The 21,416-nt window shown below is 35.3% G+C and overlaps 1 protein-coding gene across 1 annotated transcript in view; it reads right to left on the bottom strand.

Moving 5' to 3' along the window:
- The window catches only part of LOC118846793 (potassium channel subfamily T member 2), a 143,009-nt gene extending 132,990 nt beyond the window's left edge, over positions 1-10,019 (bottom strand). Inside the window, exons 1-4 of the mRNA XM_036755518.1 lie at positions 9,789-10,019; positions 7,860-8,024; positions 5,096-5,232; positions 248-311 (exon numbers count right to left, since the gene is read on the bottom strand). Coding sequence (XP_036611413.1) covers positions 248-311; positions 5,096-5,232; positions 7,860-8,024; positions 9,789-10,019 — 597 coding nt within the window. The remainder of the gene's footprint in view (positions 1-247; positions 312-5,095; positions 5,233-7,859; positions 8,025-9,788) is intronic.
- Positions 10,020-21,416: the final 11,397 nt, after the last annotated feature.

Consider the following 21,416-nt stretch of genomic DNA (forward strand, 5'->3'; position numbering starts at 1 on the left):
TATATCCATTACTCCACTTTGTGCACCAAGCATCACTGAACCAGTGGGAAGATGTTGGAAGAACTTCAAAAACCTTCAGGCCAACTTGGTCAACATGGCAACTTTCTTTTTCAGAGAAGAAATTTTGGAACCACATTATTCTCAGTTAGGGTCAATAAACATTTATTACAAGTGAAAAAATAAAGATAGCAAGTGATTAAGGAGGCAGTAAGGGACAAAGTATAACCAGTAGGAATTTTATACTTACAGATGATGTCCGGTCGACTTCACACCGACTACTTAGGATGAAACAGGCCTCAGCATCATCCATCCTAAAAACAGAGAGGACAAAAGGGACCATGTACTGAAATCTATATTATACTTTTGGCTAAAAGGGTTATAATGCATGCATATAGAATTTGTCAGTGTACACAAATAATAAATAGAAGTTGAATATCTAACAGATCATGACAACATTTTTATCATATAAGCTTCTTCTAAACACTTTTAGACACTACTATATTTGCCAGAATTAACTCAACATTTCCTACAGAGTCAAAGTGAAAAGGATGCCAATTTTCTTTCTCAATTCTAAAAATGAGTATATTTCCACAGCAATGTTTTATTTAAATCAGGAAGTGATAAATGTTCACATTAATGTTTCAACAATAACTGCTTACACGGTATGGCAATTTTATCTAAATCATCTGATTTAATATGCACAATAACCCTCCCCATTCTGCAGATCAATCAAATTGACCAACAAGCATTTATTTAGTGAGTACTACCATGTTCAAGATACTCTCCTAAGTTTCAGGAAAATAAAGACAAAAGTGATGCAATCATTGCCCTAGAAGAACTTCTATTCTAACAGGGAATTATGGACAAATTTAAGTAGATGATAGAGATACATACAAATGAATACAAGGCAGGTAACCCTAGAGGAAGTGCACTACATCCTGAAGGAACTAAAAAAGATATAATAATATATCTTAAAGAAAAACTGAGGTTCCAAGAAGTGAATATGATGAGAAATCTCATTCCGATCTAGGGTGACAGCCAAAACAATGGCATGGAAAAGAGTGATGGAGCATAGGGTGTGTGAATAATAAGCAGATCAGTATAACTGAATCATGGACTAGAGTAATATATATGAAGGGAAGAGGAAAGGAAAGTGAATAAGGTTTTATATGGCACCTACTATGTGCTTGGCACTTTTCACAACTATTATCACATTTGAACCTCAAAACAACCCTGGGATATAGCTGATACTAATATCCCCAATTTATAGTTAAGAAAACTGAGAAAGTTAAGTGGCTTGCCCATGTTCACACTGCTAGTCTCTGTCTGAGGCCAGATTTTAACTTAGTTCTTCCTGATATATTATATCAACTACACCACCAGTTATCTCCATAAGATGGGCAGGTACAAATTTGTGAAGAGTTCTAAATGTTGGTTTTATTTCATCCTGAATTTAATCAGGAGCTATTGGCATTTATTGATAGGTGAGTTGTTTTTTGCCTCCCCCCTTTTTATTCTAAAGTTAATAGGGAGCTAATAGAGTTTATTGAATAGGGGGCTGACATGGTCAGGATTAAACCTGAAGAAAAAATAACTTTGGCATTTGTGTGAAGGATAGTTTGGAATGGGGAAAGTTTTGAGGGCATGAAGCCAAATAGGAAGCTAATTAATCCAGCAAGACTTGGGTTCTGCTGTTCTAGAATTCATTTTGAGGTATTATTTAAAGTTGTTTAGAGGGGAATTTGGGAGAACTTAAGCAAGCCCCTGCACTTTCTCTACCATCTCGGCTTCACCCTCCGCCTGCTCCAACTCATATTTCAAACTGCTTATTGGGCTGCTCAAACTGGATGCCCTGTAGACATCTTAATCCCAACAAGTCCAAAAGTGAAGTCAGTATTTTCCTCCCTCCCCTCTTCCTAATTTTCTCATTACTGTGGAGGATACCACTGCCCTCCCAGTCACCCAGGTTCAGAGCTTAGGTCATTATCCTCCATCCCTTGCTCTCTCTTAATCAACCATATCTGATCTGTCTCTAAGTCTTGTTGATTCCACCTTCACAACAACTTTTGTATAATCCTCCTTCTCTCCTATAACACTGCCACCACCTTGGCACAAGTTTTTATCATATAACACCTTGACTATTGTAATATCCTGTTGCTTGGCCTCTGACTTAAGTCTCTCCCTACTTCAGTCTATTCTCCATTCTGCTGTCAAAGTGACCTTCCTAAAGCCCAGTTCTGAGTGTCTGTCTCCTATCCAATAACTCCAATGGCTCTCTACAGTTTATAGTATAAAATATGAAATCCTCTAATTGCCATTTGAAGCCCTTTATAAGCGCTTCCCCTTTTCAAGTTTTCTATTTTTCTTATACCTTATTTTTCCTCACCCATGTACTCTCCCCAATGCTTAGAATTTTCTCCTTCTTAATTTCTACCTTCTGGCTTCCCAGCTTCTTTAAGACCCATCTAAAATATCCCCTTTAATAAGAAGCCTTTCCCTTATCTGTCTTACTATTAGTGCCTTCCATCTGTTGATTCTCTACAGTTTATCATGCATATATATCTTGTGTGTGCAGAATTGTTTGCATTTCGTTTTCCCCATTAGACTGTAAATTCCTTGAGGGTAGGAACTGTCTTTTGCATTTTTTGTAGCCCCAGCACTTAGCACAGTACTTAGCAAATAGCAGGCTCATAATAAATGTTCTTGACTGATTAAAAAAGACCTGAACTACAAAGGTCTGCGTGATTTGAGAGAAGGGTGAATTAACAAGAGACTGCAGAAATAAAAACAAGATTTTGCAATTGATTGGATATGTATGGTAAGATTAAGGCCTAGAGGATGACCCCCAGTTAATACAGTTTCCAAAATGCATCAAAGTAATAACTAGAGCGGATGTTAGTGACTGGAACAATTTCTCTCTTTATAGTGCCACATTATCATATTTAATATAATCAACTCACCTGATGCACTCACACACTGCTAAAGCAATTTAAATTCAGTGCACCATTAAGCATATTCCATTAATTATGCTTAGAAAATGTCTTACTTCACTTTCAAGAAATAGTTTAAGCATTAGGAGAATCTTCTAATTAAGGTAAACTATATAAGGAAACCAAAATAGCCTCAGTGCTCCTGCCAAACTCTCAGAGAATACCAACACTGGAGAGCAAGGGACAAAGCGTTTGTATTCTAAGCCATCCTAATAGTTGGAACTCCCTCTTGGCTTTGCTCATTGGCCTCGAGAAAGTGTGCCTCCCGGAAGATACAGTGAAGAAGCATTTCATTCCAAAAGGACTTGCTGAAAAACAACTCACTAGCAACTGTCAGAACAACTACTGTTACAGACTTTACTGGCTCTTGCTATAAAAACCTCCTACACAGTGACTCTAGCCACTGATGATGTATCATGGATTTAAGAAGTATTATATCATTTAGAACTAAAGGTTCTTAAATGCAATCTAGTGTGAGCCCCACATGTAGATGAGGAAACTGAGGCTCAGAGCTGCTAAATGAATTACCCAAAGAAATATAATTCATAAGGAACAGAACTGTAGATAGCTGTTTTGCAGGGGATTACTGGGGCTTTTTTTCTGCTGCTGAAAACATGAACTCATTTCCATTTAATAAAAATTATTTTTGCTACCATGTTGTGGTTCTTACCGTCCTGGTGCTCCCATGATTTGAATCTAAGCCCATCACTGGCTGTATCTGGGCAAAAATTATACTAAGTGGACCTGAATAATGTTTGATATTGTTTTATTTTTTTTAATTCCACAAAATGTTTATCACAATGTCAAATACTTGGTGTTCAGTAAAACCTTGTTGAACTAAAATATTCAGTGAATTGAAGGTATTTTAACAAATAGTCTAAAAAATTTAGAACCTTTCTGATTATAGAAGGTAATTATGCTATGTCAGGATTCTTCTTGTATGGTATCACCAAGGGATGGTGAGAGGTAAGGGAAGAATCATCCATCTTCATTGGAAAAAAATCCCATATCAATTTTGAAACTTTCACAATGATTATCAGTGTGACAATAAATGTTTTAGTTTCTACAATACTTAACAAATGTTTTAAGACTGAAATCTTTTAAATAGGAAAGTATAATAAGAAGAAAAGAAGGTTAATGGGAATTTCAGAGTTTGTAGATGGTCAAATTTTCAGATCATACCTATTTTTGTTTAGTAAATGTATCATGAGGGGGAGGACAGAGATGAGGAGGGCAACTGAGAGTGAACCAAAACTTCTAGAATTGTGACCTAAAAACTCAAGGACAGGAACTTGTCTTTAGACTGGTTAAAGACTACTTAAGTGTGGCAGAAGCCATAGATACATTTTTTGTGCAGTAGTTGTCTAAATGCATTTTAAAATTTTACTACTTTTTATTGATTTTATGCTTCTGAGAGGCAATGTGGTATAGTGGGTAGAAAGCTGGCCTCAGAACCAGGAAGACCTTGGTTCAGATCTGAATTCTAACATATACTGGTCATGTGATTCTGGCCAAAAGTCTCTCAGTGTTCTATGTATTTATTTTGGTACTCTGTTTAAGACTCTGAGGTGCAAATCTGCAATAATAGGACTTTCTTCCCTTTGGAATTCTCTGTATCAATGAAATCACAGCTCCAATCTATTTTCCTCTCCTGTCACTGTGCCTATGAGGTTAAAAGCAAATAGACAACTATGTATACAATTAAGCATTTTAGTTCATTTCTGTGGTGGATACCATTTTATCACAGTCCTGTGACTACGTGACAATAAAATGTAAAACATTCAGAGTAGAAGTAGCATTTCCATTGGGGTTTCAAGGTTAGCAATACTCTAATAGGATAATGTGACTATACTGCTTACACTAACAACACTGGCATTACCACCTATAAAGAGAAGGAGCTGGAACAAAGAGTTTGCTAGCTCTCTGGGTTACATAAGAACTTGGGACATTCTGGTACTCCTTTTAGAATTGCATAGGACACACGATTCTTAAGGTAAATCAAGGACTTTCCAATGAGTAGGAACAAGCTAATGGTAGCAGCACCACATAGTGGTGAATGAATATAGATAGGATAAGAAAAATGTCAATAATCAAAAAATACTTACTTTGCTCTCAATAGATCCTGATCTTTCAGGGCTGAACCTTGTAGATAGATGACTCTTTGGGACCACATTGGAATCTGAAGGACTCTTCGAACCTGAACATCTATTTCAGTCGGACATAAAATTACCACATAATAATCCTGTCAAAAAAATAAAGTCTATGAAGGAAAGTTAAAAAATGGTGTGTACTATGTAGGTGAGTGGATTTTCTAAATAATGACAGCTAGTTAAATTGAAAACTCTGATAAAAAGCATCTTTATAATGAAGATGTTTTTATAATGTCAAAAATGCAAATAAAAGATGTACTCTATCCATGTTAACATGATATATCAGACATCTCCATATTAATAGTGATTGAGAGAGAGTCAAGAAGAGAGAGAAAGAGATAGAAACAGAGAAGTTATCTTTCTATATATGTGATAGAAAAATGTCTCTCACCATTTACCCAGAACTTTAATACTATAATTAGCTTTCTCAATAGGTAATCGCATGTGAACCTCCTTGTTCAACATATACCTATTGACAAAAGTAATAAATAACAGAAGGCAAACTTACACGTATTTTGCATCCTTAGTAATGCAATATTAGCTCTTTTTAACATTATACAATATTACTATCACCTTAACCCTACATAAGGACTAGGGTTGGTTTTCTTATTATATCCCAAGCATAGGTAAAAGTGGTCATTCCAAAAATTCACAATGGCAAAACAAACAAATAAAAGTCAGAGTTCTAAGGCAAGAATGTCTTTAAAGCAAGGGTTCTTAACTTTTTGTGTGGACCCCTTTGGAAATCATGAACTCCATGAATCCCTTAGAATTTTTTTTAATAATGTAAAGAAATGCTTGATTTCAGCTAGATGTTAAAAAATAGAGATTTTTTGGGAATTCACTGAAGTTCTTGGACTCCCTGAAATCTATCCATATAACTAATAGAGGTCCATGAACCACAGGTTAAGGAACCTTATTAAAAGAGTTGTGAATGAGGAAGAAAAAAGCCCCAGAAATGTGAATTTGAAGATAGGGGTTCAAATGCCTGCTCCGATGCTGACTAAGGGTGTGATAATGGGCCAATCACTTAATCTGCCTTTATTTTAGTTTTCTCTTATAAAATGGGCATAATTGCATTTATACAACTTTACTAGGTTGTTGTGAGGAAAGTATTTTGTAAATCTTTAAGTACTCTAAGAATGTGGGTCATTTTGTTGTATCATGTGAAAGAACTAAGATGTCACTCCAGAAGACAGTGCAATAATACTTTCATAGCTAGAAAGGATTGTTGCTTATGTAATAAATATTGCTACTTCCAGCGACACTCTTGCTAAACAGAACACCTAGGGCATTGAGACCACACAATACATGAAGAATTCCTGTTTATTAACTATTATTAAATGAATACAGAATACTATAAATCAATATATTGTATTAGTGTCATATCTTATAAAGGCATAAATTCATCACTGTGGGATTAGTTTCATTTGCTACATTCAAATAACCGGCTGGTCTGGCCACAGGAATAGCAATCCCCTAGATAAATGGTCACCTACTTTTCCTAGGCTGCATCTACCAAGGGCTTTTAAGAAAATCTGCCTTCATGAATACTGTCTAGAATTAAAAAACAAAATTTATCTGATTTTCTCTAGGGGTTAGGTTCTGTAAATATAAACTTCCAAAACTAACTCATTTTCTCTCTCTCTCTCTCTCTCTCTCTCTCTCTCTCTCTCTCTCTCTCTCTCTCTTTCCCTCTCTCAGGTTTTATTTTGCTCCCCCCAGATTGATCCTCTCTACAGTACATCATGGGCATACTTGGCAGATTTCCCAGTATGAATGTGACAAGGAAAAAAAATACAGAAAATAAATGTGAATTTCTTCAAATAAATACATAATTATGTGAATAATATCCCAAATATTTACATAATTTTATTTAACACATTAACAAGACTGTTAAGAATAGGAAATTTTTCACAAAGGCTGAACTCATAGATCTTCTGCTGTGAGTTGTGTTCACTTTTTAAAAAGGTGTCTTTATCTCTTGGTATTAGCCAGTTATACTACTCAAATTCATCAATATTCATTGGTGCTAAACCTCCATATTATATTTTTAATTTGAATTTTAAGGAGCACTCAACAGAAAAGGAAAGTTGTCATATGTCATGGCCACAGCAACAGGGAGGGCTAAATTCTATCTGCATAGACAAAGATGTACAATCATGAAACTTTGTGGCTCTAAGACTTGCTTTATACATGTCCTAAACCCATGTGATTAGTGCCAACCTTCCAGGTAGCACTTTATCACAAAGATATGGCTGGCACTCTATAACTGAGTACAAATTGCCTGACATTTCTCTCTTAGCAACATGTATTAAAATTTCATAGAATTCAAATAAGCAGATGATAGTAAAAGGGCCAAATTTCACTGTTTATATCATTGTATATTAAAACTCAATGTTTCATGAAAATATTACTTATGCCTGATCTAGGGAGAAAGAGACAACTTTTAATTCACAGAAAGCTCTTTCTTTGTAGTGATAGCATAATTCCATCTGTCTTGTCTTTTTAGCTACAGAAGGCAGCATAAAGTACAAAGAATGGATGCATTATTTTATGCGTGCCACTGATCATAACTGCAGTGTCTTTATTCACTCCTTCCTAAACTCAGTCATATAAATGACAACTTTCCAGAAGGCATACTGCATCAATTTCTAATTTATTTTTTATTATCTTACTTTGTTTAACCCAGTAGAATAATATTCTACATCAAAGGTACCTGTAGTCTTGGATGAGCATAGAACTCATTTAAAAAATCCATAAGTAAATCAATCTTCAAGGAGCTAACACACAGGACAACATGCTTCTCTGTCTGAGCTCTGTGACGACTATAGTTTCCACCAGACTTCTGTCTCTCCATCCACAAAAAGGCCAGCTGTTCAAACTATAATGAATTTTGATATATGAATGAAGAATGTCAGGCTTGAAACATAGATCAATGTAATATATTTAGCGTTTCATTATGTTTACTTTCTCTGAAATGGAAATGGAAATTCCTGAGATTTCAGTTATCTTTGTTGCCTTTCAACAATGCTGCTTTCACATGAAAACTGATGAGTGAGTAAATATAATCTTTGCTCAATTACTCTTCTCAAATATTTAGGCTCAACCCCCCAACCCTCCCAACCCCCCCGCCAAACATACACTATTGTTGTATTTTCTTGGTTAGTTAGATTTTTCAGGAGAGTGGGTTTTTTATCTCTGGAATTGTGATTTCATCACTTTAGGATACCTCCTGTGTGGAAAGTCACCCATGTTGTAAATGGGCAACTTGTCTATAACTTATTCTCTTAGAGAGTTGTTTGGAAGCACTGTGCATAGCAAAGAGGCTTGTTTTTGCTGATACAGCTAATTAACAGTCAGAAGCAGCACTTAAATTGTACTGGTCTTACTAATCCCAAGGGCATCACTCTATACCCTATGCTATTTTGTACTGGCATGATTTTTCCTATTAAATGCTATCAGGTATATGTAACTCATATTTGCCTTTAAAAGATACTCAACATTATATGTAATCCTATTCCAGCTACTCAATACCTAGAAGATCTCCCTCTTTCCTTACTTCTCTACCTCTCAAGGAATGAAGGGAGTGAACAGGTTAGGAAGAATTCTCCTATATAAACTGAAAGTGTAGGTAAACTTTTCCAATCCACTAGGGCTGTAAAATAGAATTTGTAAATGCTATTGGCTCATTTCAGCATGTTTCTGCCCAGCCAAACCTCTGTTATACAGATGTCATGCACAAGGCAATGGCAAAGTGTTAGACAGGACCACTGCATTTATAGAGAGAAGAGACACATTCTTCCTTATTTGTAGAGTTGATCTGGGATGCCTCCACTTTTATTCCAGTAAACATTTCCTTTCCCTCTCTACCCTCCTCAGATCCAAATCAGAGTTTAACTGTTATTGATTTTGTAAGTTTGTTTTTGGACAAGACCTCTAATTTCATTGGGATAGGGCATTCCCAATGAGGAAGCCCTGTATACCAATACCCATTCCATAACCTTGACTTTTAGAGAGCTGCTTGGGAACATGAGAGGTTCAGTATATGCTTAAAGTGTAGTGGCTTCCCCAAAATCACATAGCCAATATTTGTCAGGGACAGAACTTAAACACAAGTCTTCCTGATACTAAGGCCAGCTTCCTATGTACTGTTTATTACTGTCCTTTTGATGAAATAACATGAATAATTTCTTCAAGGTTATGTTTCATTCACTGAACAATGTAAAAATTGAAAAGTTTGTTGAACATGAAGCTGGTAGCATGAATCCCCCCTTTTGTATTCCCTTTTTGGGAAAAAAGAAGTAATAATATTTTCAGAAGTTGGTACTTTATCCCAAGGACCTAGTAAATTCCATGTTTTTTCATATGATGTGAAAGAAAAGATGTTTTTGAAAACATGTTATCAAAAATGGGAAGTTTCTTGTTCCTGAAAAGTAAATATAGATTTTATTGGTATTACTGAATGACAAAAGACAATATCACCTATCATTGTTTCAGTTATTAGGTGTGACAATTTTAGGCATTTATTATTTGGCCAGACAAAACAAAGTCCTATATTTATTAGTAAAGTTTGTGGAATAAATAAAATGTGAGCCATTATAACAACTTACACAGCTTTAGAAAACATAAGAGAGTTGAGTTTCACCTGTATGGGTAAGACTACAAGAGCAACACAGATCATAATGACAACGAAAAGCTTGGAGAGTGCTGTCTCAGGTGTGACATCCCCAAAGCCCACAGTAGAAAAGGTCACAATGCAGAAATAAAGGGAGTCAAAGAGAGTCAGTTTCTTCCCTGCTCGCTCAAGATGCTGAATTCCACAAATGCTATAGTAAATAAAGACAAAAACATCGAAGTGAATACCTTGAGTAGGCATTAGTCATCACTGTGTTAAAAGAAGAAGAAATTCATACAAAATAGTTTAATATTCACACAGAGGGTATTATACTTTTAAAATATTTTATAACATAGCTTTTTCAGTAACATATTTTAGTATTTCTAGTTATAATAACATAGTAGGTTTTGATTAATAGTTGGTTACAAAAGAGCTGTCAGAAATAAAACTAAACTTTTTTTGTCCCAATGACAACTCAGATATAGTGTAATAAATCCTGATTGTAAAGCAATAAGAATAATATCTATGTGTGGCTTGTGGAATAAATAACATTTTATTGTTGCATTTCATTTTTTAAATCAATGGGACATGGTAGGTAGAGGGCCAACCTTAGAATCAGTAGAACAAGGGTACAAATTCTGTCTCTTGACAGACACTAGCTGACTTCATTTTACTTCTTCAGTGCTCTAAATGACTTTGCAAGACTATAATTTTATGGTTACAGATGAGCAAGAATGCTTCAATATTGGAGGTCATCCCAAAGGTTAAATCATATAATAGACCAAAAGATCTTCATTTAAAAAAATCCCAACATGGGAATCACAGAATCAGGTAATAACAAAATGACAAAGATGGTTTCATGATGAAGTAACTGGAGAGATGGAAATGTTTTAAGGCATGGGGTGGGCAGGGATAAGGGATCTTATGCTGATAGTACCTATTTCTTTTAAGACTGGATAATGTTAAATGGCTATGATGTTCCAACTTCCCTTTGATGGATGCAAAAGAGACCCTTCAAAAGAATCAATTACATAATGAAGCCTACTGGTATCATGGATGGATTGATCAGCCATAGAGATCACAAGATCCTCAAACTAGAGTTGGTTAGGTAACAAAATAGTCAGTAGCTAAAGAAGTTGCTTCAGAACCAAAGCAGAATTTGGAAAGCTCTAAGGATTCAGTTTCTATTATTAAAAATAACAAATTTTATAGTTTTTTGCATTTTGCAAATCACTTTCCTAGCAACAACCCTATAAGGTGGTTGTTACAAATGTTATTCTCCCTATTTCACTATTGAAGAAAGTCTCTGAGAGATTATTACCCATAATCACATTTGATTGAGATAGGATTCAAACATAGTTCTGACTCAAGATCACCTCCTTCTCTCTACTATGCAATACCATCTTTCTATCCTGGATGGAGATATAGGCCACACTCTAACATGCTATTCTAAAATAGAAGACAAAGCTAAATAGCAGCTATGAGGGCAATTTTTTTAAATTTTTCTCCTAGAAAAATCAACAATAGTTGCTCTTGCTGTTGCTATGTCCTCTGTATACTCTCATTATTCTACGCCTCATGTCCTCATGATGAAATATTTACTCACTGCCTCAACCTGGGGACTGTAGCTGTTTCTGGAATTTGGGTCATCAGGGTAACTGTTAATAAGTTAGTGAAAAAAAATTATTAAGGGCTACTGTATTTCAGGCACTATGATAAGCACTGGTGATAAAAAAGAAAGGCAAAAATACTGTCCCTGAACTCAAGGAACTCACATTATAATGTAGAAGGAAGAAAATCTCCTTTCCATTCACACCACGCTAAGTACAAATGTGTTTGTATTTGTGTGGGTGTTTGTGCGTATACATAGTAGAGAGATGGTGAACACAAAGGGTTAGGCACTATAGCTTGGAAGCCTGGTAAAACTTCCTCAAGGAAGCCAGGAAAACCAAGATGTAGAAGTAAAAAGAGAGAGTATTGCAGATATGGGGGAATACCAGTTAAAAGGCACGAAAATGGGAAATGAAGTATATTGTTAAGGAACAGCAGTCAGCCATACCAGATCTAAAACTGTATTCTAAAGCAGCAAACATCAAAACTATTTGGTATTGGCTAAGAAACAGAGTAGTGGAAGGGGGAAATTTAGAACTCAAAATCTTATAAAAGCAAATGTTGAAAATTAAAAAATTAATAAATAAATAAGTTTTTTAAAAGTATACGATAGCAAATGGCCAACAAGAAAAATAAATAAAAAGAACAGCAGGCAGGGCAGTGCGCGAAGGTGAGTGAAGTATAACAAAGACTGGAAAAGTAGGGATTGGGGCATGTTGAGAGAGAAGGGAATGTCTATGAGAGATATTGTGAAGGTAAAATTGACAAGATATGGAAACTGATCAGAGTGGGTGAGAGTGAAGCTAAGAAGTACATGAAGACTGCAAACCTAGGTGGCTGGGATGGTGGTGTTCTCTTGACAGTAAGAAGAACATTTGTGATAGGAGAAGATTTGAAGGGAAAATAGTAAAATCTGTCAGATATTTTGAGTATGAAGGGGAGGTTTGAGGGAGGACACAGATTAAAATGGAATATAATGATCTGGGAATCATCAGCATAGAAATGCAAACTGAATTTATGAGAGCTGATAAGATCATCAAGTGATATAGCATAAAGAAAAAGAGAGAAGAGGGCCCTAGAAAAGTATTGGACTATAGCCACTATTACTGGACATAACAGATGAAGATCCAGAAAAAAAACTGAAGAAAAGCAATCAGACAGAAATCAGACAAGAAGAAAACCAGAAAAAAGCAATGGCATGAAAACCTAGAGAAGAAATAATACCCAGAAGGAGAAAGTGACTTATGATGTCAAATACTGCTGAGAAGTCAAGAGGAATTAAGATAAGACCATGCGATATGACAGTTAAGAGATTAAAACTTTGGAGAGGTTAGTTTCAGTTGAACAACAAATTGGAAGTCAAACTGCAAAGGGTTAAGATGAAAATGAGAAGCAGGAAGTAGAGTCACTTGGTGTTGACAGTTTTGTCAAAGAGTTTACCCAATAAAGGGAGGGGACATATAGAATTATTGTTAAGAAGGATGGTCACCTCAATTAAGAACATTTAGCTTTGTAGTCTCAGTCTTAGAAATTAAGGTGGGTTTCTAGGTAGCTGTGATATAACGAGCATGATTGGTTCCATATTATTTATTTATGTATCCTGATGTAACAGTGACAAATTAGGTCGATTTAGATAGCTATGATGCTCTACTTCATTAAGCTTCTCTCCTAGATTCCTTAGTCTCCTGCCCCACCCCCCCAAGGCTCAGGTCAAGTGTTACCTTCTTCTATATGAGACCTTTCCTATCCCCTCAGGTATTAGTGCTTTCCCACCTACCATGAAATTACTTTCCTTATATTTTGTGTTTACATATTTGTGCCTGTTTCCTCTGAAAAGAATGCATGCTACTTAGTAGCATTAGTGAATGACTTTTCAATTTCCTAAACTCTAACGACGGTCACCTCTTTGTATTTGGACTTTGCATTTGTCTTTGTACTCCCAGATACTATTAAAGACCTTGGCATATAGTAGGCAATTAGGGAAAAAAATGTTTGTTAAATTGGATGAACATATCTGGAAACTAAGTTTTACTTTTATGTTGTCATTTTTACAATCAGAAGCAGTAAAAACAAAAATATTTTATAATCTATGTTTTGTGCTTTATTCTAAAAAAAGTAAAGGAGTAAGGAAGAAATAATATTTGTTACAATACAGTTAACAGTTATCAGTTCAACTATAGGTGCAAGTTTGACATGCCAGGAAGATATTAATTTGAAGTTTATGGTTAAAATAGGATTAGAAGGTACTCCATGAATTTCTTTTGTTCACTTCTCTACTCCATTCTCACTTCCCACCCATTTATTATGGCTACTTGAGAGTGATGATTCAATTGCTTGACCTTTTGGCAGCCGATTCTGTATTTGTGTTTCGTAAATGAAAATCCCAAACCTGATGACTTGGAAGGTACTGGAAAATAAACTTAAAATGCCATGAGCAAACACAACTAAAATAATTATGGGATAATTAAATTTAACCTATGACATAAATAAGGGCGCCTAGCAAAATTCTCAATTTTTGTTGAATTAGTAAAATAATGAACATTGATTACCAATCATAGTTATTCCATTCTTGATGCAAACTTGCAAGTCCAACCTGGCACAGAGCTTTTTTTTTTCTTCTCCAAACCATTAAATATGCCAAAATTCCATATGATTTGAAGAATTAGTCTTGCACAAATGTAACAACAGCACCCTTAATCTTCAAGTCATTTCTATTTTTTACAGCTTTCAGGATTATTATGCTAAAAATACTATCATTGTTCTACAGTAAAGATTGCAGGGTAACCACACGAACAAATGGAAATTAATGAAAAAAGCCTCAGTAGAAAAAAGTAGAGTTCAATAAATTACTTTTTAAATTGCTCCCTGATTCTGATTATATCCACTAACTAATTTCTTCTGGGGACCTGCTACATGCACCAATATGTATTTTTATGACAATTACATTTTTCATGAGCTGATATCTTAACCAAAGAAGTACAACTTCTCTACCTCTCTGCAGTAATAGAATATAGAAATCATGAACCTTGAATTACTATATAGAGGTTAGCAGCCCAACATAATTTCTAAATTGAATAGATAATTATCCCCAGTAAGTCAGAAGCCCTTATGGAAAAAGAGGCTAATGAAATCTAATTTGATGAAAATAAATTGTTCCTATTGCATGTTAGAGATGCTACACTTTGTGTTTTAGAATCACATTGTCATCAGGGTAATGCAGTTAAAATGACAGCAACTCTCAATTATCTGTGATAAACAGATGGGAGATGTATGAGTGAAACAGAGGTCAACAGAAGAAATTCACAGATAATCCTATACATCTATTTTAACCATAAGCTTCAATTGTACATACTGATGGGAAAGTCAACACGTCTATAAGTAACCCGATAATATCCTCACCCCCTGAAATATTTTTCTCCTATCAGCTTCTTTATTTCCATCAACTTCCTAGAGTCATCCAGATTTAGAAATCTTGGATTCATTTTTGACTTTTCTTTCTCCATTCTCCACATGCAACCAGTTTCCAAATGTTATTGATTTTACCTTGTCAATATCTCTCAAATCTGTTCCCTCTTCTCTTTATACTGCCACAAACTCAGTTTAGACCTTTAATGAGACCTCTTCTTTTCTGGAACATTATAATAGCTACCTAACTGACCTGCCTCTCCTGAATTCACTTCTTTCTGCATTTTATATTACTGCCCAGATAATCTTCCTAATTGATGACTACGTTACTCAAAAACCTTCAAGGTTAACCGTTGCCTAACTAATAAAATATAACCTCTTCATCTTGGCCACAATCTGACCCCAACTTTAAAGGCAATAATGCAGTACAGTAGACAGAGAGCTGGAAATGGTGTCAAAAAGACCCGAGTTCAAATACTATTACATTAACTAGCTCTGTGATTCTAGACAAGCCACGTATTCTGTCTCAGCATAAGTTCCCTGACGTAAAATTAGAAGGTTGGACTTAATGGCCTCTATGGTCCCTTCAAGCTCTAAATCTCTGACCCTTCCATTCCAGCCTTATGTCACAAGACTTACTTCCAGACAATCTATTTTCTATCCGACATAAACTATTGACCACCTCTTGTTCTGTTCTTGCCTGCCTTTCATTTTATCATCTCTCGTGTTTGAAAAGTGCAAACTCCCTGCATGTCATGTCTCTGATAATGTTAATAGCAAAGTTGGTCCAATAGGGCTATGACTATAAATACATACATATATAATAAAATTGATTTCACTACAAATTTTGTGATTTCCCTCAGTGGTAGGACCCCAAGAATAGGAGCAGAGAAATCATCTAGTGTGCGATGACAGAAGGTCGAGACAAAAGGGATTCTAAAGTGTTACACTGTGAAATGATAAAGTAGCACATCATGGGATCAAGGAAGAATATGAAAGCAAGTATAGGCAGAATGAGGGTGATAAACTACAAAATAGGGAAGGAGAGGTCATGGAGGTTATGATGAGAAGGGTTTAAGTGAATAAGAATGTCAAACAGTAGAAAGATACCAAGTATACTGACTGGAAAGTGGGAATTTCAAAGTCCAGGAACTTAGAAGTGATAAAGCTCCATGCAATGATGAAGTCTAAGGTTTAACTCTGACAATATGTATGGCCAAAGTGAGAGTGGAAATCAATGTATCTGAAGAGGTTGAGGAACTATATATTCAAGTTATTAGAAAAGCTTCAACATGATTACTGAAGTTCCTGATGGTGGTGTTAAGGGAAGGTTTAAAGAAGAAAATCATGAGGCATGTTTCAAGTCACCAAAGAAAAATCGTTTAAATTAATATTATACTTTAATAGATAAATGCACTACCTCATTTGGCCCTCACAACAACCCTCTGATATAAGTGGTGAAAACACTATTGGTTTATTTTGACAAATGAAGATATTTAGGCAAAGGGAGGTTGTAACTTGTTCGAAGTCTCATAACTAGCAAGTAGAAGAAGCCATAGGTACAGAAACAAGAATGGTGGTTTTCTTTGCTATAGTGAGTTCTTGATATCTAGCCCATAATCTTCCAAATTTCTGGAAGAAGCTTTTTTCAGTTCCATTACTGCCTCAGCTGCTAGTACTTTCCCCTCTAAGACAAGCTTCTATTTAGTTTGCATATCTTGTACACATCTAGTTATTTATGTGTTATCACCTTCATTAAAATGTGACCTCCATCTCAGTCAATAGAATTCCGGGCTTGGAGTCAGGAAGACCTGAGATCAAACTCTGCCACAGACTTACTTAGCTGAGTAACTGTAACCATGGGCTATCATTTAAATTCTATTAGCCTCACTTTCTTTATCTTTATCTTTATCAGCAAATGGGAATGATAATAGCACCGACCCCATATGGCAGTTGTGGGGATCAAATGAGATAATTACTGTAAAGGCATCAAGTACTTTATGTAGTACTTAAAGCACTATATAAATCCTATTATGAATTATTACTACTATCTTTGTATGTTTGGCATTTATCACACAAGATAAATGCTTAATAAATGCTGGTTTTCTCGTTTCTCTTCTGACAAAACCCACTCAAAACTGCAAAACATTTTCAGAGACTCAGTCAAATGAGGTAGTTGTTCTAGAAAGCTTTTGTTGCCCTTATAAAATTCTATAAATCTGCACTCCTTAAGTTGTTTTTGAGGGAAGCAGTTTTCCTGTCATAGAAAGAGATTTAAAACCATAATTCTAGATTTACAATAAGAGCTGAGTTCAAGTGCTGATTCTGAAGTGCTACTTACTTCAAGAAAATTATCAGATTTCATGGAGGAAGTTATGGGATAAAATGTCCAGAACTACTATTTACAATAATATTTAATAATTCAATTCAATCCAATCACCAAGTTTGGTCTCTATCCAACCTGCATTGTGTGCTGTTCAAATGAAATGGCTTCATTATTAACAAGGAGCCAGTCAACATTGACTAGTACTTCTATAACCTCCAATTTCCAAATCCCGGGACCTAACCTATTAAATCCTTTCCAGAACACACAGAGAGTGTCACTGTTTCCATGGTTTCCTGGAGTAACACCATGTAGGGACTTTGAGATTAAAAACAACACCTTGAATTACATTTAGAAACAATTATAAAGCCCAATGTTTATTACCACCTCCACTCATAGGACTCCCATGGACATAAAAGAAGATGCATGCAGAGTGGTAAATATGTGTCAAGAGAATTGGGCCCAGAGAGTTATTATGTAATGTTTAGCATGACAATACTAAGCAAGAGTGCTGCTTTGGGAAGAAAAATCCAAAGTGGGACTTAACCCACTTTGGTTCTAGTTCCACTGAAACAATTTAGGCAAGTCAATTTCCCTGATCCCCAATTTCTGATCTGTAAAATGAAGTGGTCGGATGAGATGGTCTCAAATTCCCTTCCTCCTATAAAATTCTTTAATTATGGGATTATAAATCATCTTCAAAGTAAGTCAAGGGAGATGTTTCTGGTGTAGTAGAACTTGTAAAAGACACAGGATCAGAATACAAGGGCAGACTGACACTTGCTAGTGATTTGAACATGATGCAAATAGTGTGGGTTCTCTGAAGTTCTGTTTTTTTCATCTGTTAAATGGAGACAATAATTCTTGCACTATTTACTTCACTAATTTCTGAGATTCAAATGAAGTAAATTTGTAAAACATGTGGACTAAGAGAGTCATTGCATGTATATATAATGTTTATATGATTTAATTCATATATATGCACATACAAACATACATACACATTTAAATATATGCCTGTACATGTATGTATATATGGAAATGTGGTGAAGACAAGGGAGAGATTTGATTCGGACCAATGGTTACACCAGTGTACGGATTCCTCTGCTGCATATCTATAATTAGCTTAAATCTAACTTAATTTCATTGAAAGACTAACTTACCTGTCTATGGTCACACAGCTAGTACATGTTAAATGCAGGGCTTGAATCCAGGTCTTCCTCATTCCAAGACTGACTTGTCAACCAATATACATGACAACTCTCATAACATACAATATCAGACAATCAAAAATTTTATATTCCTATGCATAATAGAAGGCAAAGGGCTGTCCTTCAGGAAAACCACTCCAGGCTTAGATGGAAGTAGAGTTGTACCTATATATGCATATACCTGTTTCTCTAATTAGAATGTAAGTTCCTTGAAGCTATGCAGTTTTGCTTTATCTTTGTATAACCAGCCCTTAGAACAGGCTATAGCATATGTGAGATACTTGATAAGTGCTTGTTGACTCATTCATTGATCCTCTGAGTTTAAATCGAAGTTTGGTTCATTACTAAATATGTAACCTTAAAGTCACTTAACCTCTCTGGGCCTCATTTCCCTTATTTTAATGTGAGGACTTAAAGAAAAGACTTCTAAGGTTTCTTCCATTTCTAATTGTCAGTCTATGTCTAAATGTCAGTTATGATTATCATAATTTAGTTTCCTTTTTAAAAAATTTCTTTTTTTCCCCTAATTACATGTAAAAACAATTTTTACATTCCTTTTTAAAACTTTGAGTTCCCAATTCTCTCCCTTCCTCCCACTCCCTCATGGAGAAGGCAATTTCATATGAGTTACACATGTGTAGTCACGCAAAACATATTTCCATATTAGTCATGTTGTGGAAGAAAACATAGACCAAAAATAAAACACCAAAAAAAACCCCAAATAAGCTCAAGAAAAATGAAGTAAAAGAAAGTATGCTTCAATCTGCATTCAGACACCATCAGTTCTTTGTCTGAGGATGGATAGCATTTTTCGTCATAAGTCCTTCAGAGTTGTATTGGATCATTGTATTGCTGAGAATAGCTAAGTCATTCACAGCTGATCATCTTACAATATTGCTGTCACTTTACACAAAGTACAAAGCATCAGCTCATATAAGTCTTTCTAGGTTTTTCTGAGAGCATCCTGCTAATCATTTCCTATAGCACAATAGTATTTCATCACAATCATATACCACAATTTGTTAAGTCATTCCCCAATTGATGGGCATTCCCTCAATTTCCAATTCTTTGCCAGAAAAGAGCTGCTATAACTACTTTTATACATATATGTTCTTTTCCTTTGTGTTTTATAACTCTTTTGGGATAAGACCTTGTAGTGGTATTGCTAGGTCAAAGGGTATACATGGTTTTATAGCCCTTTGGGCATAGTTCCAAATTGCTCCACAGAATGATTGAATTAGTTAACAACTCCACCAATAGCACATTAATGACTCATTTTTCCCACATCACCTCCAACATTTGTCATTTTCCTTTTCTGTCCTATTAGTCAATCAAATACGTATGAGGTGGTACCTCAGAATTGTTTTAATCTGCATATTTTCAACAACAGGGATTTAGAGCATTCTATAGATAGCTTAGATTACTTCATCTGAAAACTTCATATCTTTTGATCATTTATCAACTGGAAATGGCTTTTATAAATTTGACTAGGTTTTATATATATTTAAGAAATGAGGCCTTTATCAGAAAAACTTGCTTCATTGTTTTCATAGTTATGATTTCTAAATGTATTTCCCTCCATCTGATTATTCCATTTATTCTATACTATCTCTTCTTCCACCCTGTCCCTCCTCAAAAGTTTTTTGCTTCTGACTACAGCCTCCCCCAATCTGCCCTCCCTTCTATCACCTCTCTCCCCCTGCCCCTTCTCTTATTCCCTTCCCTTCCTATTTTCCTGTAGGGTAAGATAGATTTCTATGCTCAATTAAGGGTATATGTTATTCCCTCTTCGACCTAATTCTGCTAAAAAAAGAAAGGTTCACTCACTTCCCCAGCCTCCATTTTCCCCTCTGCTGTAAAAGCTTTTTCTTGCCTCTTTTATCTGAGATAATCTACCCTCCTTCTCCCTCTCCCCTTCCCTTTCTCCCAATACATTCCTCTTTCTTACTCCTTAATTTTATTTTATTTTTTAGATATCATCCCTTCATATTCAACTTATACTATGCCCTCTGTCTGTATACACACCTTCTAACTGCCCTAATAACAAGAAAGTTTTTTATGAGTTACAAGTATCATCTTCCCTTGCAGGAATGTAAACAATTTAATCTTACTAAGTCACTTAGGAATTTCCTTTCCTGTTTACCTTTTTTATGCTTCTCTGGAGTCTTATATTTGAAAGTCAAATTTTCTGTTCAGCTCTGGACTTTTAATGAAAAATGCTTGAAAGTCCACTATTTCACTGAGTATCCATTTTTTCCCCTGAAGGATTATACTCAGTTTTGCTGGGTAAGTAATTCTTGGTTGTAATCCTAGCCCGTTGCCCTCCAGAATATCATATTCCAAGTCCTTTGATCCTTTAATGTGAAAGCTGCTAAGTCTTTTATTATCCTGACTGTAGCTCCACAATACTTGAATAGTTTCTTTCTGGATGCTTGAAATATTTTCTCCTTGACCTGGGAGCTCTAGAATTTGGCTATAATATTCATGACAGTTTTCATTTTGAGATCTCTTTCAGGAGGTGATTGGTGGATTCTTTAAATTTCTATTTCATACTCTGGTTCCAGAATATCAGGGCAGTTTTCTTTGATAATTTCAGGGAAGATGATGTCTAGGCTCTTTTTTATCATAGCTTTCAAGTAGTCCAATAATTTTAAAATTATCTTTCCTGGATCTATTTTCCAGGTCAATTGTTTTTCCAGTGAGATATCTAACATCATCTTCTAGTTTTGTTTTATTCTTTTGGTTTTGTTTTATTGTTCCTCGATTTCTCATACAGTCAATTAGCTTCCATTTGCTCAATTCTAATTTTTAAGGAATTATTTTCTTCAGTGGGCTGTTGTACCTCCTTTTCCATTTAGTCAATTCTACCTTTTATGGAGTATTTTTTTCCTTCAGAGCAGTGAATTTTTGGTCCTCTTTTCCCATTTGACCAATTTTGCTTTTCAGGGCATTCTTCTCCTCTTTGACTTTTTGTACCATTTTTTCTTACTATTTCTGTTTTTTAAGGCATTGTTTTCTTCAGTATTTTTATCTCCTTTACCAAGCTGTTGTTGCAGTTGTTCAACCCTCTTACTGTCTATAGGCTGAGAGCTCCAGAAACGGCCACTT

This window comes from Trichosurus vulpecula, chromosome 4 (assembly GCF_011100635.1).
Source record: "Trichosurus vulpecula isolate mTriVul1 chromosome 4, mTriVul1.pri, whole genome shotgun sequence".
NCBI lineage: Eukaryota > Metazoa > Chordata > Mammalia > Diprotodontia > Phalangeridae > Trichosurus > Trichosurus vulpecula.